Here is a 27381-nt window from a genome sequence, read left to right on the forward strand (position 1 = left end):
TTATAATAAATGTCTAAGGCCAGATTTGAACTTGGGAAAATGAGTTGACTGTAGTGCTCTACCTCCTGCACCACCTAACTGCCCCAGAAATGACTAGATATTCTGAAAATTTGGATATGTAGAATGAGAGAGGATGGTGGTACACTTCATAGTAATACAGAAATTTGGAAGAGGGTAGGGGTTTGGGAAAAAAATACTATGTTTTGTTTTGGATATGTTGAATTTGAGGCCTCAGTGACATCACATTTGAGAAGTCCAAAAAGGATGAGAGCTGAATAGGTCCTTTGTTCTTGAAGAGGACCAAAATGACATTGCTTATGTTAGAGTCAATTTAGAGTGTGGCTGATCAGACCAGTAGTAACTTCAGAATGCTTTGCTATAGGTCAAGCACAAATACTTCTTATAAACATTTGGGGTGGATTTTCTAACTTTGTGCATCTTTATACATTTCTTCTGAGCTTCTGCAGTTTTTCTTTCTTTCTTCTTATTATGACTTTTTATTGACAATACATATGCTGCATGGGTATTTTTTTTACAACATTATCCCTTGCACTCTGTTCTGACTTTTCCCTTCCCTCCCTCCATCCCCTCCCCTAAATGGCAGGCAGTCTTATACATGTTGAATATGTTAAACATGTTAAATGTATATGTGTGCAGAACCAAACAGTTCTCTTGTTGTACAGGAAGAATTAGATTCAGAAGGTAAAAATAACCTGGGAAAAAAAACAAAAATGCAAACAGTTCACACTCATTTCCCAGTGTTCCTTCTCTGGGTGTAGCTGATTCTGTCCATCATTGATCAATTGGAACTAAATTAGATCTTGTCTTTGTCGGAGATATCCACTTCCATCAGAATACATCCTCATATAGTATTGTTGTTGAAGTATATAATGATCTCCTGGTTCTGCTCATTTCACTCAGCATCAGTTCATGTAAATTTTTCCAAGCCTCTCTGTATTCATCCTGCTCGTCACTTATTGCAGAACAATAATATTCCATAACATTCGTATACCACAATGTACCCAACCATTCTCCAATTGATGGGCATCCATTCATTTTCCAGTTTCTAGCTACTACAAACAGGGCTGCCACAAATATTTTGGCACATACAGGTCCCTTTCCCTTCTTTAATATCTCTTTGGAATATAAGCCCAGTAGCTACTGAAGTTTTTCTGTGCTCATAGGCACAGCATCTTCTTTGATCAGGGTCCTGTGCCGGTGTCTCCATATTGTATAATCAATTCTAAAATTGTTGAGAGACCTTGAGAATGTCCTTATATCACTTTTTCTGACTACCATGTGTGCACTTGCCCTGTGTGAGTTCTCCATAAGGTAGTCTTTTTGGCAGGTGTACATTTGGCATTCAAATAGTATAGCTAGCCCAACAGAGTTGCATTTTTTAATGCTTGGCTGTTTAATTTGAGAAAAGACCTCAATGTCTGGTATCTTATCCTGGCCAGATGATCTTCAAAATTTTCCTAAGACAATTTTAATAGAAGTGATTCAATTTCTTGGCATAATGGTGGTATGCTGGTTTCACAGGCATAAAATGCTTCCACTGAGAGTTGGGGGAAAGGGGAGCCATATGACTGGAAGAAATACCAAAGTGTTTGGGGACAATGAATTGATTAGGAAGGAGCAGGATTACTTTCTTGTTTTAGTGAGGACCAGTTGAGATTACATAACAAATTTGTAATGGGTTCTGTCAATGTAATTTCTTGTCTCTTTCTTTCTTTCTTTCTTCCTTTCTTCCTTTCTCTCTCTCTCTTTCTCTCTCTTAAATACATGTATGGGGGCAGCTAGGTGGCACCAGGGCTCTCTGTGGTGGCTGGGCTCCTGCACTTCCCCCACTGAGACCAAGCTGGTCTGAAAGGCTCGCCAGAAAGCTAGCTGAGCCCCAAGTGAAGGAGACAAGACATTCATTCCACCTTTGTGCTGGCTGGAGGCTGAAGAAAGTAGAGGCAGAGGCTGAAGGACAAAACCTTTGGATTTGGAGAAATTTGGAGGGAGCTCTTGGAACCAAGCAGAGAGATAGGCCTCTAAGAATCTAGCTATCCGGGCCCAAGGAAAGAGACAAGACTTGGAAGGAGAAATAAACGTTTGTATTTTTACCAGCTGTTTGCATTTGGGGTAATTATTGATCTGAACTGATACTAAAACTGCCTCCAAGAAAAACCTCCCCCAAGAAACCTGCACTTTCTCCCAGAAAGAACCATTATCTTATTATATTAAAGAAAAAGAACACCGCATTTTGGCCCTGAAGTCAGGAGGACCTGAGTTCAAATCTGGTCTCAGACACTTAATACTTCCTAGCTGGATGGCCCTGGGCACATCATTTAACCCCAATTGCCTCAGCAAAAATAAAAAATATATGCATGGGTGTAAATATAGTTTCATGTTTCATAGTAAAAGTGAAGGAAACAGAGGGTGAAAATAATCTAGAACTGTTTGGCAAGGTGTGATTGACTACTGGAGTAAAGAGAAAATGGTAAGGCTAAGTTTGTTTGCCAAAGATTGAGATAGGGAAAGGATAATGTAACTAGTTTAGGGTTGAAGGTTGGGAAAAGAACTGGGTGAGGGGCTTTGGGTAATTGGGTAAAAAGGGCAAAGAACAAGTTTGGGGTTTTAAGGCATAGGGAAGAGAGAATGATAAAAAGATTTTGATCAGATAGAGGAATTTTGCAGTTTGTGAAAACAAGTGGAACACTTGTGTGTGATAGCAACATTACTGTATATAGTTTAGATGGAGTGGGGAGGCTCATGGGAATTGAATTTATTAAGGAAATAGAAAATAAAGACATCTCTATATGTTAGAAGTCACCTAGTGTGAAGATGGAGGGAAGGAAGATTGTGAGCCAGGAACTGAATTCATTGAGGAATGTTCTGAATGAAAAATGTTCTAAGAGTTGCTTGAGCACAAAACATCCATGAGGAGCTCTACATTCCCTCTCTGTTACTTGACTAGTAGATTACATTGGGGCTTTTTGGCAATTTAGGGAGCTTCAGTTAGCTAAGTTAACTTGAGATTACCTCAGCTGACCTCATCTTTGTTGAATGTACTTCTGTCCTGGATAAATATAAATTTCCTTTTGTAAATTGTTGAATGATTACCAGATCATTTTGTTACAATATCAAACTTGAATTGGTTCAGCCCAGATAAAATAGCTAATGGACTGGAAATCAGTGATGCACCAGAAGTTCTCAACAAATTGGAGCACTGGTCTGAATCTAGTAAATTGAGAGTTAGCAAAGATAAATTAAAGTCTTGCATTCAGATTTGCCCGCTCCTTTCCCCCTCTCCCCCATCTCCCTCTCCCCCCCCTCGTCCCCCCAATCAACTAAACCATAAATAGATGGCAGTTCTGAAAAAATTGTGGGGCTTTTACTGATGGTCTGCAAGCTCAATAGGAATCAATAGTATGAAGTGTCAGTCAAAATACTCCATATGATCTCTGGCTGTGGTAAGAAGGTCATAGCTTAGGAATAGGTATTTTATTTTATGCTTTACTCTGCCCCCCATTAAACTTCACCTTGATAACTGTATTCAGGACTAGATAGCACAAAATGGCAATGATAGGCAGGAGGAAGTCCAGAAGAGGTCATGTAGAATAGTGAGAAGGGCCTTAATCCATACCATATGAGAATTGATTGGTAGAATTGGGCATGTTTCTACTAGAAAAAAAGATATCTTCAGATGCTATGATTGCTGTCTTAAAATACTTGTGTGTAATTTTGAATTTTAAAGAAACCAGTTTAGTCTTGATATTAGAAAAAAATATCCTAACAATTAGAGCTGTCCAAAAGTGGTATGGGTTGGTTTGAGAAGTGATGTTTCACCTTTTTGGAAGTCTTAAACCAAGATTGAATGACCACTTTTTAAATATTAGTTATAATGAATTGTACTGACCAGTGAGGTTGCTCTAATTCTTTGATTCTATGCTGTGTAAAATCAAAAGCTTTCAATATAATATATTTTTAAATTTTAGGACACTGGCTTCAGTTAGACACTTCCTTCTCTATTCTCAGTAATCTTTTAAAAAATGACTAACAGTGTTTTAGTAGTATATCTGTTTGTTATTTCTTGGGCCTAGGATATGGTTCTTCTGGACAAGGTGTTCTGAATTCTTCCAAGATAGCCTACTATCTTATTTATATTGAATATCACCTCCCTATCAGCCATTTTTGTTCTGTTTTTTCCTCACCTTAGGTTGTTTTCATTGATGTAGAAAATAAAAGCAAAATAATAATTAAATGGCTTTACTTTCTCACTTGTCAGTTATATCATCCTATTATTCCACATTTTTGTATTCATCCTTTGTTATCTCCTGTTGTATTTTCTGTACTTCATTTTACATTTACATCTATTTCTTTAGACCATTTCTATTTTTCCCTTCTTAATGGAATTGTTTCTCTATCTTCAGAATTTGATCTTGAGAGTTTCCCAGTTCTTTTCACTTGAATTTTCCTGTAGAATTACAGAATCTGCCTTTAAAAAAACCTTTGGTCTTTTCTGTCTTTGAAATCTACTTTCCTGAATTCTTACTGTGTGTGTGTGTGTGTGTGTGTGTGTGTGTGTGTGTGTGTGTGTGTGTTGATCCTCTTCACTTTCAGGATTTTTTTTTCCATATTGCTTTTATTTTCATGCTTTTATAATTTTAAAAAATATTTTAATGTGTTTAATTTAGTATGTATGAAATGGTCAAATTGTCTGTGATTTATGTAGATGTTTAATTATGCAGTCAAATTGTACAATGCTTTATTTCATGCCAAGTCCCTGAGCAGTGTTTATTGAGCTGAATTTACATGCTGAGGCAATTGGGGTTAAGTGACTTGAGTAGGGTCACACAGCTAGGAAGTGTTAAATTGTCTGAGATCAGATTCGAACCTCCTGACTTCAGGGCTAGTTGGTATTCCATCCCCTGTGCTAACCTAGTTGCCCCCAAAACTCATTCTTAGTATTTTAAGATCTTGGTTCTAGTTTAACTATTTTCTAGGTTACTTGGTTATTGGAAAGATTAGATTTCCATATATATATATTTTTAAATCTTTTTAAAATTCATTTTACCTTCTTTATTTTTTTGTCTTTTGTTAGAAGTCCCTGTAAAACAAAGTTAAATATTTAGCAAGTGAATCATTTCCTCTCAAACATTTCTATTATCAGTGACTGGAAGGCTTGTATCATCCACATCACTAAGTTATAATCCCTTTCCCAAGATTTATTTTGGATTTTGAGATTTAGCATAGTCCTTTTAGGTGGAGTGAGAATATGAATCTGGTTTGGATTTGGTAAGAGAATTAAGTTCTCACTTATCCATGGTAAAATTTGAGAGCAGAGTTGTTGCAGAAGGTTGTGGAATATTAAGATCAGTGCTCTACATTGGTAGATGGAAAGCATAGTTATATTCTGAACAGTGGAATGGAAGTTGGAATGCTCAGAAGTTGCTGGTTTTCTAGGTCCCTTTTGAGGTACTAGGGTACTAGAAATTGCTTTAATCCAATTTTATTGAAGTTGAATTTTTAACTTTATTGAATCTCTTATGATGTCACTTTCTGTTTACCTTTTTATATGCTTCTCTTCAATTTTGTACTTAAATCAGATTTTCTATTGAGTTCTGATCTTTTCACCAGGAATGCTTAAAAGTCCTTTATTTCATTAAACATCTTTTTTTCTCCCTGAAAGATTATTAGGTGATTCTTGGTTATAATTCTGTTTCATTTTTCATTCTGGAATATCATATTCCAAACTATCCTTTAATGTGGAAGGTACCAAATCTTGTATGATCCTGCCTTTGGCTCCATGATACATGAAAATTTCTTTTTAACTTTTTGGAAATTTTATCCTTGACTTGGGATATCTAGAATTTGGCTATAGTATTCCTGAGAATTTTCATTTTGGTACCTTTCAGGAGGTGACTGAAGGATTCTTTAAATTTCTGCCTTCTCATTTTGTGATATCAGGATTTTCTTTGCTAATTTCTTGAAAAATGTATAGATTTTGATTAGGGCTTTCAGAAAGTCCAATAATACTTAAAATTGTTTTTCCTTAATCTTTTTCACAGATCTGTTGGTGTTTTCCTCCCAATGAGATATTTCACATTTTCTTCATTTTTTTTTCTTTTGGTTTTGTTGTATTGTTTTAACATGATGTCTCATGGTGTCATTATTGTCATTATCTTCCACGTAACCAATTCTAATTTTTAAGGAATTATTTTTTTCAGTGAATTTTTGGACATCTTTTCTCATTTGGCTAATTATACTTTTTATTTTTATTTTTATTTTTATTTTATTTTATTTATTTATTTTTTTGCTGAGGCAGTTCGGGTTAAAAGACTTGCCTAGGGTCACATAGCTAGGAAATGTTAAGTGTTTCAGGTCAAATTTGAACTGGTGTCCTCCTGACTTCAGGGCTGGTGCTCTATCCACTGCGCCATCTAGCTGCTCCCAATTATCCTTTTTAAGGAATTCTTTTCATTGAGGTTTTTTTTTTTTTTTTTTTTTTTGGAGAGGGGTGTCGCTTATCATTTGGCCTTTTTTTTAGTAATTTTTTTGTGCCTCTTTTATCAAGGTGTTGACTTTTTCATGATTTTCTTGTATCTTTTTCATTTCCTTTCCCATTTTTCCTCTACCTTATTAATTGGTTTTAAACATCCTTTTTTTTTTTTTTTTTAATTCTTTCAGTTATTTTTGTTCTTGAGACCTAATAACATTTTTCTTGGAGGTTTTCAGTGTCACTGCTTTGATTTCATATCTTCTGAAATTATGTTTTAATTTTCACTATCACATAGTAACTTATGGTCAAGGTTCTATTTTGTTATTTTGCTCATTTTTCCAGCCCAGTTAGGTTCCTTGATTTTAACTTTAACTTTATATCATAGTTGGTCTCTGATTCTAGGGTCCATGGGACATTGTCCCAAGCTTTGGATTTTTTTTTTTGTTTGTTTGTTTGTTTTCAGAGTGTACTTTGGGATTTTATAAGTTTTCAGTTCTTCCAACGTGGTATGATCCAAGGTCACTGCTCTCTGGTCAGTGAGCTATAACAAGCAACAAGCCCTAGAACTATAATCTTGTTCTCCATTTACAGGCAGTGCAACACAATTGCTAGTAAAGGGACTCCTCTGATCTTCTGATCATTTGCCTGATCCCATTAGCTGAGAGCTCCTATGCCACCAGTTAACTTGAGATGACCTTGGTTCCTATGTTTGTTGAATGTACTTCTGTCCTGGATAAATATAAATTTATGGATTCTTTTGCCTTCAATGCCTGCTGCTATCTTGCTGGAGTGCAGCCTCCTCTGATGTAGTTTGCTCTTTACGGTATGCTCCACTAACACCCCAATGAATCAGACCTTTCCTGCCAATCTTCGAAGTTGTTTTGCACTAGAAAATTGTTTCTGTTGCTGCAGGATTTGTTTTGAAATGTTACTTCAAAGTTATTTGAAAGACAGTTTGGGAGAGCTTGGGGGTGGATGTTCCTTCTTTTGCTCATCCCTCTTGGCTCTGTCTTCTCCAGATAGATTTTAATGTCAGTAATGCTTTTGTTTCACCTTATAGAATTTATGGTACATTAGAACTTCAGAGAAATGTCTATGTCCAAAACCTGGCAGTTACCTTAGTTTACTGTTAACATGGATCATTACAGAGAGCCTCTGCTTTTTGTCATCATTAGGTTGTTTTTCAGTTGTATCCAACTCTTCAAGGCCCCATTTGGGGTTTTTCTTGGCAAAGATATTGTAGGAGCAATTTGCCATTTCTTTCTCCAACTTATTTTACAGATGAGGAAACTGAGGCAAACAGGGTTAAGTGACTTGTCCAGAATTATATAATTAGTAAAGTGTCTGAAGCTATATTTTCAACTCTAAAAAATGAGTATTTCTGACTCCAGGCTGGGCTATCTGCTATACTACCTCATTGCTTGAAAGTCGTTGAGCATGACTTACACAAAGTTCAAGGGAAGCTGAAATAAAGAAGGTAAGCTGGGTAGGGCACTGCAACTGGATGTAAAAAGACTGAGGCGTGAGTAATGTCTTTTTTTTTTCCCTCCTGTTACATATTTAAAACATAAATTCAGCTATTTAAAGTTCTCTATAGTCTGATTCCATTATGTATTCTTGTTTTGTTTTGTTTTTTTTTTTCCCCTAAATTTTAACCTTCTTTATACAATCATCATTCCAGGCAAAGTAGAATACTCTCTTTTCTCCAACATAGTCTTGCCTTTTCTCACTTTAATTTTCATAACCCATGTTTCTTTGTATCTGGGGCAGTATTTCTTATATAGGTCTTTCAGTTGAAGTATTTCTCTTTCAAAAAAAAATTACTTCAACAGGTCCATGCCACTGCTCTTCTTTGACATACTTCTAATCTTATTCCAAGCTAATAGTATGATTTTCTTCCTTAGATTTTTTTTTTAAGAGTAGTTTTGATCTCTCCTTTGCATTTATTTTGAATCATTATTCTTTGTTTATTTGTCCTTGCCATCAAGTTTTAAGTTTCAAGTTTCTTGAGAGAGGACCTCTTACTTAACCATTCTTCATATCTCCAGTGAGTAACGCTGAAGGGGATTTACTAAAACTGAACTTTTAAAAACAGTTGTGAGTGGAGGTATATGAGATCAATAATGGTTGTAGACAGTATGATGTCATTAATGGAGATCTGAGCTGGTTTTGGAGTTAGGAAGGAAGTGGTATAAGTCCCAATTATGATGTAATCAAATGAAATCATTCATTCTTCCGAGGCTAAAAACAGATTAATATAGTGATCCAAGCCAACTCATAATAGAAAATGCTATCCACATCCAGAGAAGAAAGTAATGAACCCTGAATACAGATTGAAGCATACTATTTTCACTTTCTTTCTTTTTTTTTTTTTTCATGTTTTTCATGTTTTTTTTTTTTTTTTTTTTTTTTTTTTTTTTTTTTTGGTGGTGGGGGAGAACGGAACTCAAAATTTTAAAATGAATGAAAAATTTGAAATGAATAAAATTTGTCTTTACATATCATTGGAAGAATTACAAATTTAATACAAATTTAAATACTATTAAAAACTAATTTGCAAAGAAAGAATGGCTCAAATTTGATAGAGGAGGGATTTCTCATTGGAAATGAGGGGTGTATGTGTGTTTTTAAAAAGAGTCAGAGGAAACATTGGTACTCGCCAATTATTATTTGGTTTTGTTATTTTGACTACTGATGTTCTTCAACTTTTGAAGAATCTGCTCCAGATAGCAGGAGAGCTGTTTCCTTCCTTCCTTCCTTCCTTCCTTCCTTCCTTCCTTCCTTCCTTCCTTCCTTCCTTCCTTCCTTCCTTCCTTCTTCCCTCCCTCCCTCACTTTCTTCCTTCCTTCCTTCTTCCCTCCCTTCCTCCCTCCCTTCCTTTCTTCCTTTCTTCTTCCCTCCCTCCCTCCCTTCCTCCCTTCCTCTCTCCTTCCTTTTCTCCCTCCCTTCCCTTTCTCTCTTCCTTTCTCCCTTCCTCCCTCCTTCCCTCTCTTCCTTCCCTTCTTCCTCTCTTTCCCTCCTTTTTTCCTCCCTCCCTCCCTTCCTTCCTTCTTTTTAAATTATAGCTTTTTATTGACAGAACGTATGCATAGGTAATTTTTTTTTACATTGTCCCTTGAACTCACTTCTGTTCCAACTTTTCCCTTCTCTCCTTCCATCCCCCTCCCCTAGATGGCAGGCAGTCTCATACATGTTAAACATGTTAAAGTATATCTTAAATACAATATATGTGTACAGCTCCATACAGTTCTCTTATTGCACAAGAAAAATCGGATTCATAAGTTAAAAATAATCTGGGAAGAAAAACAAAAATGCAATTAGTCAACATTTATTTCCCAGTGTTCTTTCTCTGGGTGTAGCTGATTCTCTCCCATCATTGGTCAATTGGAACTGAATTGGATCTTCTTGTTATCGAAGATATCCACTTCTATCAGAATATATCCTCATTCAGTGTTGTTGTTGAAGTGTATAATGATCTCCTGGTTCTGCTCATTTCACTTAACATCAGTTCATGTAAGTTTCTCCAAGCCCTTCTGTATTCATCCTGCTGATCATTTCTTAGAGAACAATAATATTCCATAACATTCATATACCACAATTTACCCAACCACTCTCCAGTTGATGGACATCCCTTCAGTTTCCAGTTTCTAGGTACTACAAACAGGGCTGCCACAAACATTTTGGCACACACCAGTCCCTTTCACTTCTTTTCTTTGGGATATAAGCCCAGTAATAATGCTGCTGGATCAAAAGATATGCACAGTCTGATAACTTTTTGAGCATAGTTCCAAATTGCTCTCCAGAATGGCTGGATTATTCACAATTCCACCAACAATATATCAGTGTCCCAGTTTTTCTGCATCCCCTCCAACATTCAGTATCTTTTCCTGTCATCCTAGACAATCTGAGAGGTATATAGTGGTATCTCAGAGTTGTCTTAATTTGCATTTCTCTGATCAATAGTGAGTTGAAACACCCTTTTATATGAGTAGAAATAGTTTCAATTTCATCATCTGAAAATTGTTCATATCCTCTGACCATTTATTAATTGGAGAATGGCTTGATTTCTTATAAATTAGAGTCAATTCTCTCTATATTTTGGAAATGAGGTCTTTATCAAAACCTTTAACTGTAAAAATGTTTTCCTAGTATTGCTTCCCTTCTGATCTTGTTTGTACAAAAGCTTTTTAATATGATATAATCAAAATTTTCTATTTTGTGATCAATCATGATCTCTAGTTCTTCTTTGGTCATAAATTCCTTCCTCCTTCATAAATCAGAGAGGTAAACTATCCTATGTTCCTCCAATTTATTTATAATCTCGTTCTTTATATCTAAATCATGAACCCATTTTGATCTTATTTTGGTGTGCGGTGTTAAGTGTGGGTCCATGCCTAGTTTCTGCCATATTAGTTTCCGGTTTTCCCAGCAGTTTTTGTCAAATAGTGAATTCTTATCCTAAAAGTTGGGATATTTGGGTATGTCAAACACTAGATTGCTATAGTTACTGACTATTTTGTCCTGTAAACCTAACCTATTCCACTGTTCAAATAGTCTTATTTCTTAGCCAATACCAATTGGTTTTGGTGACGGCTGCTTTAGTTTTAGATCAGGTACAGTTCGGCTGCCTTCATTTGATTTTTTTTCATTAGTTCCCTTGAAATTCTTGACTTTTTGTTCTTCCATATGAATTTTGTTATTTTTTCTGGGTCATTAAAATAGTTTCTTGGGAGTCTGATTGGTATAGCACTAAATAAATAGATTAGTTTAGGTGGTATTGTCATCTTTATTATATTTGCTTGGCCTATCCAAGAGCACTTAATATTTTTCCTATTGTTTAAATCTGACTTTATTTGTGTGGAAAGTGTTTTGAAGTTTTGCTCATATAGTTCCTGACTTTCCTTTGGCAGATAGATTTCCAAATATTTTATGCTATTGACAGTTATTTAAAATGGAAATTCTCTTTGTATCTCTTGCTGTTGCATTTTGTTGGTAATGTATAAAAATGCTGAGGATTTATATGGATTCATTTTGTATCCTGCAACTTTGCTAAAGTTGTGAATTATTTCTAATAGCTTTTTAATAGAATCTCAGGGGTTCTCTAAGGATACCATCATATCATCTGCAGAGTGATAATTTGGTTTCCTTATTACCTATTCTAATTCCTTTAATCTCTTTCTCAACTATTATTGCTGAAGCTAGTGTTTCTAATACAATATTCAATAGTAATCGTGATAGTAGTGGTGATAGATGGTGTTTCATTCCTGATCTTATTGGGAATGTTTCTATTTTATCCCCATTACATATGATGCTTACTGACGGTTTTAAATAGATGCTCCTGACCATTTTACAGAAAAGTCCATTTATTCCTATACTCTCAAGTGTTTTTATTAGGAATGGATGTTGAATTTTATCAGATGCTTTTTCTGCATCTATTAAGAGGGTATGGTTTTTGTTAATTTGGTTATTGATATAGTCAATTATGCTATTAGTTTTCCTAATATTGAACCATCTGTGCTTCCTGGTATAAATCTTACTTGGTCATGGTATATTACCCTGGGGGTGATTTTCTGTAATCTTTTTGCTAATATTTTATTTAAGATTTTAACATCAATATTCATTAGGGATATTGGTCTATAATTTTCTTTCTCCCTTTTCAACCTATCTGGTTTAGGCATCTGTACCATATCTGTATCATAAAAGGAATTTGGTAGGATTCCTTCAATCCCTATTTTTTCAAATAGTTTATTATAGCATTGGAGTTAATTGTTCTGTAAATGTTTGGTAGAATTCACATGTAAATCCATCTGGTCCTGCGGATTTTTTTCTCAGGGAGTTGATTAATAGCTTGTTCTATTTCTTTTTCTAAAATGGGACTGTTTACCAATAGCTTGTTCTATTTCTTTTTCTAAAATGGGACTGTTTAACCAATTTACTTCTTCCTCTTTTAATCTGGGCAAGCTATACTTTTGAAGGTACTCTTCCATTTCATTTAAATTATCGAATTTCTTGGCATAAAGTTGGGCAAAGTAACTCCTAATTATTGCTCTAATTTCCTCTTCATTAGTGGCAAGTTCTCTCTTTAGATTTTTAAGATAAACAATTTGATTTTCCTCTTCCCCTTTTCTAATCAAATTTACTAAGTTTATTTTGTTGGTTTTTTCATAGAACCAACTCTTAGTTTTATTTATTAATTTAAATGCAGAAAGGCAGAAATAGTAAATACATCCTTTTCAGATCATGATGCAATGCAATTTACATTCAATAAAAAGCCAGGGGAAAATAGAACAAAAAATAATTGGAAACTAAATAATCTCATCCTAAAGAATGATTGGTGAAACAGCAAATTATAGACACTTAGTAATTTCACCCAAAAAAATGATGCAACAAAAAATTGAGACGTTATATCAAAATGTGTGGGATATAGCCAAATTGGTAATAAGAGGAAAATTTATATCTCTAGAGGCCTACTTGCATAAAATAGAGAAAGAGAAGGTCAGTGAAGTGGGCTTGCAATTAAAAATGCTAGAAAAGGAACAAATTAAAAACCCCCAGTCAATCACTAAACTTGAAATTCTAAAAATAAGAAGTTAATAAAATTGAAAGGATCACTGTTTCAGCCTCCCAAAAAGGCATAGGAACGGGAAATTTTATCCTGTTGGTATTTTTCTTTTCCAAGATAGAAATAGAAGGATATATAAAACATTTAAGGACATATAGAATTTCCAAAAGTTTTCAATGAAAAGCTCTATTCTACTTATAATTAGTTTTGAGATTAGAGGGGAGTACAGTGGTAGTAGTTTAGACATAAGGTCTAAATTGGCGGAAGGGAAGAATGGGAATAAATAACTGCTATCTCTTTTTTTGATGATTGATTTTTTTTTTTAATAAAAACAAATTAGGAGCCCCAGAAGGAACTAAAAGTTCAAGTTATGTTTTCTTTTCCTCTCTAACATTTTATTCTTTGCCTTTCTTTTTTTCCTTCTATATTTTTGCTTATTTCCCCATCTTTTCATTTTTCCTTCCCCAAAATGTTCTATAAAATGCTCAGTGAGCCCTCTTCCAAATTTTGCTTTAATGATACCTCTGTTGTGATCCTTTGGGAACTTCGAATGTCTGCTGCATTCTGCAAAATATTTTCTTAAGGATCTCCTCTCCTCAGTGTTTAATACTATATTTAGTTCAGAATCCTTTTAGGGATAATGGAATGCAATTGTACCTATCTTGCTAAAATCTTCAAAAAAGAACAAAGGAAAAAGAAACATTTCTGTGATTTGAGGTGCTTAAACTTATTTTCCTGATTTGTTTTTGTGATTGCAAAGAATTGTGGAATCCATTAAAAACAAAAATAAAACTGTTGGGGATATGATATAGAAAAGGACTGGCCAAAATATGACAAGTTGGACTATTTGTACAATCTTGAGGCTCATTTCTGAATATTTTTGCATCCAGGTCTATGTGTTTTATGTCCAAATAGCAACAATTCTCTCCTGGCATTCCCCGGTACACATACTGGCCATGTGCAGATAGTGGATCTGGCCAATACAGAAAAACCTCCAGTTGATATTCCAGCTCATGAAGGAATCCTAAGCTGTATAGCTTTAAATCTCCAGGGAACAAGAATTGCAACAGCATCTGAAAAAGTAAGCTTAACTTTCGAAAGTAGTTCACATAATTGAATTAGGAAAGTCATGTTTCAAGAGTGAAGAAGTTTGTAGAAACTTTTTTCCAGACATAATCATTTATGATACATATGATAATAGGCCTACATAACATTTCCTTGCTCCTTTAGAGAAATTATTTGGTTTTTAAAATCATATCCTCCATTTCACTTTTACTTTGAGAGACTTGTAAGACTTTCTTTACATCCACCTTACTTCATTTGTCAAATGTGATCAATCACTATGTTAAAATTTTCAGAATTTTTCATTTGTGTTTTTTAACCTGAGCTTATTCATGTTTTTTGAAAAACAGAACAAAAATACCATGAAGCTTATTTTTAGTTTTGAACTTCTGGTTTCTATTTAAGACTATTTTAGTTGCATCATTTTGTTTTGATTTTAAAGAAGGGAAATTGTTGGAACTGTAAGAAACCCAAGAACCTATATATTATAACATGCATTCATGATTTTATGTACTGTGAAATTAATGATGAAACTATTAATTTGTATATTGTGTAGAGTTTTGATTCTGATTAAAAGGATATAATTGTTAGTTTGGAAAATTGAATTTTTTCCAATTCCAGAGCTACTTTTCCTACCCAGAATATTGAGAAGTATTGGAGTTGAAATTTGATCCTGACACTGTCTGCTATCCATATCCCCACTGATATTGGGTGTGACAGTTCAAAGGTCATTTGTGTAGGCTGGGACATGTATTACATGATTTTGAGGAGTATGGGTAGGGAAAAGTGATAGTAAAACAACTCTATCATTCTCATTATCACTTGTATACCAGTTAATGACTAAAGAATGTTGTCCATGTGCAGGTCAGGTAACAACAAGAAATTAGCCTAGAATTTTCTTAAAATAATTTGTAAATTAGGTAAAAATGAAAATAATGAAAATTTGATGTTTTATTGAACCAGTATATAGTAGCTTTCAGTTTGGTGTCTAGTTACAGAAGCACTGTGGTGTCTGTATCTTATCTTGAAGTCAGAAACTCTGGGTTCAAGTCTCACATGTGTCTTACTATCTTTGTGACCTTGGACAGATTTCTTAACCTTTTTGAACTTTACTTTCCTCATCTGCAAAATACATATAATATTTGTCTTGTTATGCAAGAAGTACCTTGTAAAGATCCTTGTGAATTTTTACAATGTAAATTAGTACAGTCTAAAGATAATACTTCCTGTGGTGGCAGCAAGAGACACTGGAATCTCCACATTCCCAGTTTTCCAGGCATGGAGTATCTGTAACTGCTGGAGGGGAACTTTCTATAGGTCACTTAGAATACTTAATTCTGAATCTCCATTTTTTTTTTTTTTTTTGCTGAGGCATTTGGGGTGAAGTGACTTGCCCCGGGTCACACAGCTACAAAGTGTTAAGTGTCAGGCCAAATTTGAACTCAGGTCTTTCTGACTTCAGGAGTGGTGCTCTCTCTACTGTGCCACCTAGCTGCCCCTGTATTTTCAGTCATAGTATTTTTATAGTATTTCAGTCTTAGTTTTAATGCTAAGTAGAAAAATTTCATCAGAAAGTAAAGCAATTCTGTGTGACCTAGATTGTATGAGATGTTACATATATTATTTATGACAATGATATAGCTTATTAATTTGTAAGAACTATTAATCTAAAACTGTAGAAAAAACAAACTGAATTTCTGAATCTTTGATAATGAGACACTTCATTGTTTTTCAAAGGGGACCCTTATAAGAATATTTGATACTTCATCAGGGCATTTAATCCAAGAACTGAGAAGAGGATCTCAAGCAGCAAATATTTATTGGTAAGAATATGATTAATTTGAATATAGGGGACTGATAGAAAAAAAAGATAAGTCTACTTTCATTTCCAGAGAAATGGATGATTCATGACAACAATGATGTGATTTACAGCAAGGATGTTCTAGAGAGAAGCACAAATAATAGAAACTATACTTCTGATACCTCAAGAAAGAATGCTTTTCCTATGAGGCAGGAAGAGTCAGAGGCTGCAGAATTATATAGTGGCTTCTCTCAGAGACTGAAGTGTTCATCTCTGGAAGGCTTTATTCTTTCCTGCAGTGTCCATATGGTGACTAAAGGCAAGTGGCTTTGGTTTCTAGGATTTAATTGTGCTTACCAATGCAGCAAACTCAGTAAAGAACATACCTGGTCCTTTTCACAGAATCCCAGAAATGGAAGGGACATCAGTAGCCATCTAATGTGTCCCTGTCCCCCACTCCCCCTCTTCATTCCCTGCCTCTGCCTTTACCAAAGAATTCTTGATACAAGTGAAGACTAGTGTGAGGGAACTTGCTGCTTTTTTAAAACAGATCTCTGATTGTTATGCAATTTTTGCATTAAAAGAAATCTAAATTTGCTTCCCTACAACTTCTGTCCTGTTATTCCTACTCCTGTCCCCAGTATCTTGCAGAACAAGCTTGTTAATCCTTCTTCTGTTACAAATCTCTAGATATTACGTCTTCCTTCCACAATATTTTATTGTTCAGGCTTCTTCATCTTATCCTTATATGGCATGAGTGACATTTTCATTTCTAACATTTCCTTTCACTTCATCAAATGATTTGGGCTATGACCACTAGATACCTTGAGTTAATAGGCTGCATAGAATCAATAAGCTTAATTTTTATCAGGATAACTAAAAGCATATAATTTATTATTTTTAACATTGTTTCTATAAGTTTTAAATCAAGATGTAAAGTTATGAAAATGGTATAGCTTATTAACTTGTTTTTGTTTGCTTGCTTGCTTTGTTTTTTGCTCAGGCAATTGGGATTATGTGACTTGCCCAGATCACACATATAGGGAGTACCTTCCTGACTTCAGGGCTGGTGCTCTATTCACTGTGCCACTTAGCTGCCCTAGCTTATTGATTTGTGAGAACTATTAATCTAAAACAGTTATTTTTAGTAAAACAGAAATTTTTAGTAGAGTATTTTAAAAGAATGAAGATACTAAATTCAGTCTATTATGAGTCATTTCCTATATACTCTTGGCTTTTTTTTTTTTTTAAACATTAAGATGAATTTTATCTGTAGTATTTTTGGCATTTAAAAACTGGATTTTTTTTCCCCTATACCAAGATTCTCCAAAGTTTGATTCATTGCCTTACTTCAGCTTTGGTCTCCCCTAAATTAGAGCTTGTAGCATCAAGGACCTAAGAGAAGACTTTTAATTCACTTTCTATACTGTGTCTAATTAATAGTGTCTGTTAAGGAGAGGATTGTTATCAGCCTCTTCTTTTATGATAAAACAGAAAAATCAGTCCACATTGACCCTCTGAGTCTGCATCAAACTCCATAATGGTCACTTGCCAATCAAAAGCTGAGAATTTGCTGAGAATATTTTATATGGTCCTGATTCCCTCTTTTTCACTATATAGGAATAGGAGCTGAATAGAATTTCTTAAACCTAAGTGCTAAGTATTTTGCAACCTAACATAACTTCTTACTTCACTTCTTTCTTAAGCATGGCCTTTCTAGACCCTCAACTTTTAAAAAGACACTATTTACATGTTTTTTTACACTTTTCCTGGGTTTTATATAGAAGTGTAGTTTTTTGAGACTTAAGTATTAAATATTTGACTAGCCTTGTATTTGTTAGTTTGAAATGTGAAGACACTAAACCTTGAACTAACTATTTTGGAAAATATAAAAATATAAACCATTTTACATAATTTTTTAAAGTATGGGTTATGTGATTTATTTGAACTATATTTCTCTCTAATATAGTTCTGTAATATCTTAATGAGCTAGCATTCTGGTAGTATCCTTGATTGGGAAGGCTCACTTCTTACCATGGGCCTATTTCACTATTTGTAAGAAAATATTGGACTAAATGATCTCATACATCTCTTATATTCTGCAACTTTGGTCTCTTAGTCCCCTTATACTCAGCTGTCAAAGTTCTGTGTGTGTGTGTGTGTGTGTGTGTGTGTGTGTGTGTGTGTGTGTGTATGTATGTGTGTGTGTTTTTTTTTTTTTCAGTATTAATTTCAATCAGGATGCTTCACTCATCTGTGTATCAAGTGATCATGGAACAGTACACATTTTTGCAGCTGAAGATCCCAAAAGGAATAAGCAGTCTAGGTAAAGGATTAAGGATTAAATTTTGTCATAAAAATAAGATGAAATGTAGCATCATTTGTCCCTACCTTTGGGTTTGTATGTATATAGTAATAGATAAAGATTATCATCTGTGAAGTCAGAAATTATTCTATTTCGAGAGTTTTGAAGTCATATGTAATGGTTTGTAACAAAATGGTGGCATGTTAGAACTTCCCAATAATTAAAGTCTTAGAATATTCTGACCAGAAAGTGAAGGAAACCAAGAGGAACATTGATCTCATAACTTTGGGATTCAGTGCTACCTTTCTGGCCCTAAATTCTTAAGATATTATCTGAGTTTTGGAACAGATGACCTCAAACATTATCACAGGATTACTGTGCTTCTCAATAAAGTAGTTACTTCACGATTACTTTTTTTGGATTCCTGCTTTAGAATATTTATTGATAAGACTTCCTGATTTTCCCTTGGCTCTCCATTACAGAGATTGGATCTGTAAGATTAATTTGTAGCTTGTTATTTCTGTTCCATACAACATTCTGCTACATTCAACACAAAACCCAACACTTTTAACAAAATGATATCTTTTCTCGTAAATTATTTAGAGAAGAACAGGATATAAAAATAGAATGTTTTCCTTTAAACTTCTAAACCTCATTTTAAAATTATTTTACTGCTTTTATTAGATTTAAAAATCACTTTAGTCTATTTTAGGTTTAGATATATGAGAGTATTGAGTAACCTTAATCATGTCATATTATAATTTGATCACTTTTTTTTCCCCTCCTCCTTCCCAGTTTGGCCTCAGCCAGTTTTCTTCCAAAATACTTCAGTTCCAAATGGAGTTTTTCCAAATTTCAGGTTCCCTCAGGCTCTCCATGCATTTGTGCCTTTGGAACAGAGCCAAATGCTGTCATAGGTAAGAGTTTCTTTTTGAAGTATCATTGTATGTTTAGGAAAAAAAAAATTCCAGACTACTTTTTCTTTAACTGAGAAGCTCATAAGGTATTTCTCCCACTATCATCTTTTGATTTCTATTACTAAATGACGGGCCTTATGGTTCTAAAAGAGAATTATTTTTAGTATTATCTCTCCTTCCTGCTTTTCTATTGTAGATTCAGTCAGAGCTTTTCAGTGTGCGTTGTTTGGAGAATTATGTATGCCATGAGCACCTAACTGGTCTCGATCACTTCTTTAGAAAATTCACAGATAATTTATTGAGTGGTTTCTATTAAAATGCCCTGATAACAGATACACTATTTTTCTACAAATTAGCTATTCAATTTTTCCTCCAAAGAAACCAAAATATCTGCTTAGTTTAGGGGGAAAATGTTTTCATTATAGTAGATTTGATATGGTGGGATTATGGATGTATTCTGGTAATTCCTTGATAATGATAGTTTTCCAAGAATGGAGTGTTATTTAAGTTTGCAATTTTCAATTACAGTTCTGAAAAAGGGATATGCTTTAAACTTTTAAATGAAAAAAGAAAAAAAAGATAAAATGGGTTTCCTTTTCCTTAGCAATCTGTGCAGATGGCAGTTATTACAAGTTCTTATTCAACCAAAAAGGAGAATGTTCCCGTGATGTCTATGCTCAGTTTCTAGAAATGACTGATGACAAGCTTTGACTTTTCAAGAGAAGCATTTGGACTGAAGTACTGCTGAGTTATTCTGCAACACTTGGAGGACTCACTACTAACCTGTAATATTCCCCAGTTATAGACCTCACTGAGGAACAGGCTCTAGGAGACTAACCAGGAAGAGTCTTGGTTGGAAAATAAATATACCAATATTCAATTTCCTTTTATACATGAGGCCTCACATTTCTACCATGAATGGAAAAAGAAACAAATCATAGTGTGCCAGAATGAGCATTCAGGTGGTTTTTCAAAACAGATTGAGCTTTTACTTGGTTTATTTTCTTTTTTTCTAAAGATGACATTAGCAGGTTCATTTGTACCCTCTATAGTAAAACAACCAGGAGTTTTGTGTAGGGGATTGGACCAGATTTGGAAATTGGCATTTGTTTCGGCAATAATTTAGATCATTTTCATTGAGCCTTTTGTTGGGGAAATGAACTATACATGTAAATACTAGTTCTTGGAATATAACAAGATTTTAAATAGAATAGTAAAACCAGCAGCTTGCCTTAGTTCAGAAGAAATGAATTCTTTCTTCAGCTCTATACATAATGAGGAAAAACATAACTAATATGCTTTAGCAAATGCAGTCTGAATACTTTCTCTACTTAAGGTTACCAACATAGGTTTTTAGGTTTGTTTTATTTATGTAAACACATGTGCTGACTTGGTACATTGGTATGTGTAGTTATGAATATTAATACAGAACTGGAACAAATTCCAATTTAACTAATGCTTAATGCTGACAGGAGTAATTTTTCCTCAGATAGAAATACAGTCCTCAGTAGAGTGAATCCATCTTAATTTCAGGGAAAAACAAAATAAGTGGAACAATAACAAAACCATATTTTTTGGGAAGTTCTTATTCGTGACTGTTTCTTTCAGTTCAAACAGGAAGATTTGGCATTTATTTCAGTGATGCCATACTGCTGAATTCCAAAGAGAGTGAGCAAGAGTGTATGGAATTCATTTTTATTTCTGTTGGTGCCTTGTTTGGGCACTTCCCTGTAATAGATTCTTCCCCTTTTCCCCTCCTCCCCTTCCCGTTATATAGGTGACTACACACTAATTATTTTGGAAATGAAAGGCACATAGCATTTTTGAACTAAAGTAGTAGAATATTATTGTGGGATCTGTGTTGTTAACACTACTTATATGAGGTTTTGCTTGATTGTAAATTGCCTTTTGAGACTTAATTTCATGTGTCCCTGGTTTCATATCTCACTTGTCTTAAAATTTCTGTAGTTGCAAGGTCTCTCCATTTTGCCTGATTCTTAACAGTGTCATGTAATATTGACTAAATTTTATGTAAAATATGCATGTTCCTTTTGTGTGGATTTAATCATGGAAATTCATTTTGCACATTTATTTGTAACATTTCTTTTAAATAAAATGATTAATTTTGTTGTACTCTTTTCTAGTTGTGGGAAGTAAAACTTGGATATTACATATGATCAAAACCAAGATGATATATGTTTTTCATATTTAGGATACTTCTGTTTAGATTCCACATTTTAATAAACAACACATGTTTGTTGTCTGGGTTGTGGTGTTCATTGTTAAACAAAAATTATGTGAGAAGGCAGAAAAGTTAAGATATCTAGAAAGAAGAATTTTGAAGATGTTTTCCATTAATAGCAATTGAACTATTGGTTTTAAATAAGACATAAAGGAAATTCAAGTTTCTCTCTTCTCTCCTAGAAAAGTGACCACTTTAAAGTATATTTTAACATGTTCTAGTTACCCTGGTATGGTTCTTCATGGAAGTACAGCAACTTCATCTACTGCTTTTTCATTTATGTGTATTAGCGGTAAGAGAAGGATTGAAACAATTGTTTCAGTTTGAAACAATACATAGAAATTCCAAGTGTGTTGGGTGTATGGTTAATTACCTCAAATAGCCTAAGATCTTTTATTTAGAATTAGAATGGAACTTGTTTGTAAATGTTTCCTCATCTATAAAATGAAAGTGGTTAAATGAACTACTTGAGACCCAGTGAATTTGTGGCTGGCCCAAGATTAGTCTAATAAAATAGGAGACCTAAGTTTCACATTTGTATGTGTGTTGCATGTGTGTGCATGGAACCACAAGCTAATTGAAGAATAGGAGATCTATCGATAATTTAATAGAAGATCAGTGCCAAACAATGCTATGTGAAGTCTGAGTGGCTAGAGGCTTCCTTAAGGAGATGCCATTTGAATTGAGTTTTGAAGAATGGGTAGGAAACTTATATGTGAAAAGAGTTCAGGGACATTTGAGGTATGGGAATGTGAGTTACAAGAAGCCAGGGGATATACTGGCCAATACGAATGATGTATTGAAGACAAGGAAGGAATTAAAGGAAGAAAGACTGTTGTGTAGGCAGACATGAGCATTAGTGGCAGTGCAATTGTTTTGTGCCCTTTTCTCTCCTGTGTAGTTAAAGACAATTTTTAAATTCTAAATTTAGTAATTAGGTGTAAAAATTAAACATTTTGCAATTTTTTTTTTTTTTTTGTAAATACTGCTTGGACTGGTTTTTTTTTTTTTTTTTTTTTGCCTTTGCTTGGCCTGTAGTAGGTCTAGACTAGTTGACAGAACTGATTATAGATTAAAAAATAAAGTTGTTATTTTAGCAAGATACAATCATTGTCCTTTTTTGCCTCCATGACCTTTTCTGAATTCAGTTGTGCATCTCTCTGGAGAAAATGTGTTGTAGTGCAGTGGTATCAAATTTAAGTAGAAATGGAGCCATTTTAAACCCTACCTAAGGATCCTGCAGGCTAAATACTGACTTAGTTTTAAAATGTGATGTCATATGTTTTATTGTATTTTTATTCATTTTGTTAAGTATTTCTCAATTATATTTTATTCTGGTTGGGGCTAGATTTGGGAGTATTGTGGACTTGTCTGGTGTAGAGGATAAAGAACTAGCCTTGAAGTCAAGAAAACCTTGGTTCAATTCCTGCATCTCTCATTGTGCAAACTATTCATTAAGATTTAAGTTGCAGAGAAAGTGACTGACTTAAGGAGTTTCTGCACTTTAGAAGCTCCAATATCAATGAAATTATAGCTCCATTCTAGATTCTTTATTTCTAATATTATTTATAGTTGTAGGTAGTGTTTGTCTCCCATGGATGGAATATTCTCACTCTCCATTTCAACTTCCTGGCTTTCTTGGCAGCTTCAAGTGCTAGCTAAAATTTTCTCCCATAGGAAAGCCTTTCTCAGTCCTTCTAAATTTTAGTACCTTTACCAACTCTGTTCATTATTTTCTAATCATCCTATTTACAACTTGCTGGTACATAGTTGTTTGCATGTTATCATCCCCATTAAGATTGGGGGTGGAATTTTTTATTTTTTTGCTTTTCTTTATTTTCTCCAGCATTTATTATAGTTCCAGTAGGTAGGATTCTAATACATGTTCATAGACTCAATTATGTTTACTATTGTGATTCTGCAAAAATCAGATTATCTAGCTTGAACATGTTGTGACTCCTTGTCTTGAATTAGGAGGTAACTTTCAAATATACAACATAAGAAAGAAATTCCATAGTTGCTGATCTAAAATATAAGCAACTCCTATGGGAACATCTTCAAAGAAGAATTCTAATTTTAAGTTTATCATAGTCATTTTGAAAGCTCATGCCCTTTAAAATTGACACTATAACTTTAAAATTACAAGCCAGGTGAAGTTATAGTTTGGCAGTAGTTTTTAAATTTTAGTGTCTTTATCTTTAAAAAGGAGGTTAAAATATGCTATTCATCTCATAGGGATATTGTTTAGAAAGTATTTTGTAAGCCATAAAAGGATAATATAACTGTAAGCTGTAAGAAGCCAGAGGACTGACAATTCATTAAGAACCAGAAAACTCTTCATGGTGGAGGTGTGTGTGTGTGTGCGTGCGTGTGTATGTATGTGTATGTGTATTGGGGCTGAGGTAGGAGGTGGGAAAGTGGAGTTAAGTAAGACTTGAACAAGAGAAGAGTAGGGGCTGAGGTAGGAGGTGGGAAGAGTGGAGATGATAAGTAAGACTTGAACAAGGGAAGAGTAGGCTCTGGATCCTTCTTGTAGTGGGAAAACATTATGAACAAAGGTTTGAAACTAGTTATTGAACTTGATCAGGATCCAAAGATACTGGGTTCCAAATTCCTTGAAGCATACTTAGCATATCAATAAAAATAAATAATCACCAACCACTAGCTACCCTTTCTTTACCGAACAACATTAGAAGGATGATGAATTTGGAGACCAACAGCAGCCTCCATCTTTGAGAAATTTACTTTGTAATCATCTGATTTTTCTTTTATAACAATGCAAAAAGATTAGAATTTGCTGTCAATTTAGAGATTTAACAAATTACAAGCTAAAAGTGTTAAGATACAGCTGGAAGGTACTGCATATACCCGAGCTCAAAAAGTCCTGACTCTTAATGACCATGATACCTTTCTTAACTCAAGTCCCTTTTTTTGTTTATTTTTCTGCATCATGCAATAATACTCATGGTATTATCTAAGTCATAGATACCAATGACTTTAATACTCAGTAAAATATATGGAAGGGAATATGAGGTTTTTTTTTTTTTTTCTTTTCCCCAGAACTGAAATAGTTCTGTAATGGATCCATGTTATTTTATGCACATACTCAAATGTAGCCACTATTTAGGAAACAAATTTCCAATCTTTTCAATTCATAGGAAAAGAGTAATCTATGCAACTTTGTTGTGTATCGATGCAACTTAGAAAACCTTGCGAGATATGTGTGCTAATTTGGCCTAAGTCTATAACCTCTTCAGTAGAAATGTACCTAAGATACCAAAGCTTTTCTTCTCATTCCTCTTGCAGGCAAAAGCACTAAGAGTAAAGAGTATCTGTGTTGGAAAACTAAGTTTCTCTGTTATCACAGAAACTCGAATCTCAAGTGCTTTTCTAGTTTTTTTTTTTTTTTTTTTTACACAAAAGCAATGAAGTTGATGTGTTCATCTATAGTCAGGTTAGATGGTTTAAAAGATTCAAATGGAATTGACTTTGAAGCCACTTTTGAGCCACAGGAACTCTGTAGTCACATCTTTATTTTGATTCAAAATGTTACCTACCTTCATACTGCAATGTTAACTATTTCAAGAAAGCAATGTACCTTTAAAGGATAACTATTTATAACTGCTGAGACTATTCAAAGTAATGTACTCCACACTATTAAAGTGATTTCCATAGAAATACTCCAGAATTTTTCAACAATGGCAGGAACCTTACTGAAGTAATTATGTCTTTGAAGAGATCTTTAAAAGAATTTTATTCATTCACAAATGAAAAAACCTGGAATGCTCATCTTTTAAAAAGCAATAAAAGCTGACATTTACAGAGGTTTGCAAGGCATTTTACAAGTATTCTCATTTTATTCTGACAGTAGCCATGGAAGGTAGGTGTCTCTATTTTACAGATGAAGAAAATGGAAGCAGTGAACACTTCTTGCCCAGTTATTGTTCTACAGTCTGTGATGTGCCAAACAAGCTTTACTCTGTGATCATACTTCAGATTATGTTAAATTTTAATTCTTTTAAATTGGTTCTCTGTTTTAAACATTTTTTATTATATAATTTGTAAGAAAAATGTTTTTGGAAGAGCTGTGACAGTATCCAAGAAATCATCACTTAACAAAATTGATGAAGCCAGAAGTGCAAGGAAAGAGTGTCTCAAATGTGATTGGAGGAAGTTCATTGTGATTTCTGGGTATTTACAAATGTGTTTATGATTGTAACCCTAGGGATAAAAGGAACTGATGTCTCTTTGGATATTCTGCCTGTAATTCATAAAGTTGCTTTCATACAGAAAATGAGGGCCAGTTGGCTAAACTTTCTTTAGACATGGAGAGCAGTTTTGGATTATAGATTTGCTTTTTATATTAAAAAATAAAAACAACTATGGATTATTTATGAATTCTTATAAACAAAATCTTCTGCTAAGCCTCATGAACACAGATATCACCTTGCTTATAAAATGAGAATAGTAAAGAAGATATATATGATTACAAAAGGATTTATGTCTTCCTCTGCCCTTGAAAAGAAAAATAATATTTGGGTTAATATCTCACAATTGAGTTTCTAAAAAGAGGAATAAGCTGGAACAGAATCCCAAGGCACATCAGGAAAATCAGGGCATTAGTATATATATGTTGGCTTCAGATGCATACCTAATGAAATGATAGTGGTCAAGAAAAATAAGTCTTCAGAGTAGGAAGATAGGATGTCAGTAGGTTTTTACACTATAGGAAAAATGTGAGGTTCTGGACCATTCATGAGCTTCCTAGTATGCTTTCTGTTAGAATAGGAAATTAGTCTGTATTCTAAGTAGACAGCATGCACTAAGGTTGAAGAAGGATCCAGAAGCTATTTATTAAATATACATCCTGAAGATTTTCAATTTAACAGAAAGAAGATCTTACTATATTTCCTGCTTTATCCCCTTTTTCCAAGGGAAAATTGGTTTCTATTGGCTGCACTGTTCTTGACTTTAAGCAACTTGGTTTTCCAAGTTATATAGGCATCAGTTCCATATCTTCTCCAAGATGATATGAAAACACTAAAAATTAGCTAGGAGGCATAATGGGTAGAGTACTAGACAAAATCAGGAATATCCATGTACAAATCCTGCTCCAAACCCTTTATATCTGTGCGATCATAATGCAAGTAACTTTTCTCATCTGAATTATTTTCCTCCAATTTCCCAACATCCCGCTGCTTGAAAAGGCAAGAAAATCAAAATATACATGTGGATAGGCAAACAAAAGCAAATTTCCATATGAGCCATATTAGAAAGAAAAATGGGTGGGGGGAAAGGACAGCAAACAATATAATGCTTACACCTGCAATCTGATTTATCAGCTCTCTATGAGAAGCTAACGTTTCAATCCTAAAACCTTTGAAACTACTTCCTACTGGTTTTTATAGTTATACAAAGAAATCCTTTGGTAGTTTAATTGGCATGGTACGTTTAAGTAAATTTAGGTACTAGTGTCATTTTTATAACATTGAGTTAGCCTACACATAGGCAATATATTTACAATTATTTTCATGTCTTTATTTGTATAGTGTTTTGTAATTGTTCGCATATTGTTTTTCATGTCTTAGCAGGTAAGACTGCCAAATATTAAAAAGTGCCCTTTAGGGGGCAGCTTGGTGGCACAGTGGCTAGAGCACCAGCCCTGAAGTCAGGAGGACCTGAGTTCAAATCTGGATCTCACTTAACACTTTCTAGCTGTGTGAACCTGGGCACAAGAAAGTTCCTCATAAGTCCCAAGAAACCTTTCATAAAGTGATTGTCCATAGTCTAAAAGATAGCTAAATGACCATTCTTTTTTTTTTTTAAACAATTTATTGCCCTTATTAATAAAATAAACTGTCCAAGTAAGTAAAACTAGTTTAGTCATAGTGCATGACTTTTGTAACATAGTGCTGTTTGCTAATATTTTATTCAAAATATATACTTCAACATTAAGGAAATTAGTCTAGTTTTTTTTTCTCTGCTTTGATTTCTTGATGTAG

At 34.1% G+C, this 27381-nt stretch overlaps 1 protein-coding gene across 5 annotated transcripts in view; it reads left to right on the plus strand.

Annotated features, from left to right (window-relative positions):
- The window catches only part of WDR45B (WD repeat domain 45B), a 141291-nt gene that overhangs the window by 90098 nt on the left and 23812 nt on the right, over window positions 1-27381 (plus strand). For 2 of the 5 annotated variants that reach the window (XM_051995646.1, XM_051995647.1), the window contains 5 exons: window positions 13943-14133; window positions 15852-15937; window positions 18140-18241; window positions 19016-19137; window positions 19742-21400. In XM_051995646.1, the coding sequence (XP_051851606.1) occupies window positions 13943-14133; window positions 15852-15937; window positions 18140-18241; window positions 19016-19137; window positions 19742-19848 (608 nt within the window). In that variant the 3' untranslated portion in view covers window positions 19849-21400. Of the gene's footprint in view, window positions 1-13942; window positions 14134-15851; window positions 15938-16046; window positions 18080-18139; window positions 18242-19015; window positions 19138-19741; window positions 21401-27381 lie in introns of those variants that run through there. The other 3 variants (XM_051995644.1, XM_051995648.1, XM_051995645.1) reach the window with 3 other exon arrangements.

The sequence above is a fragment of the Antechinus flavipes genome, chromosome 4, assembly GCF_016432865.1.
Source record: "Antechinus flavipes isolate AdamAnt ecotype Samford, QLD, Australia chromosome 4, AdamAnt_v2, whole genome shotgun sequence".
Classification (NCBI taxonomy): Eukaryota; Metazoa; Chordata; class Mammalia; order Dasyuromorphia; family Dasyuridae; genus Antechinus; species Antechinus flavipes.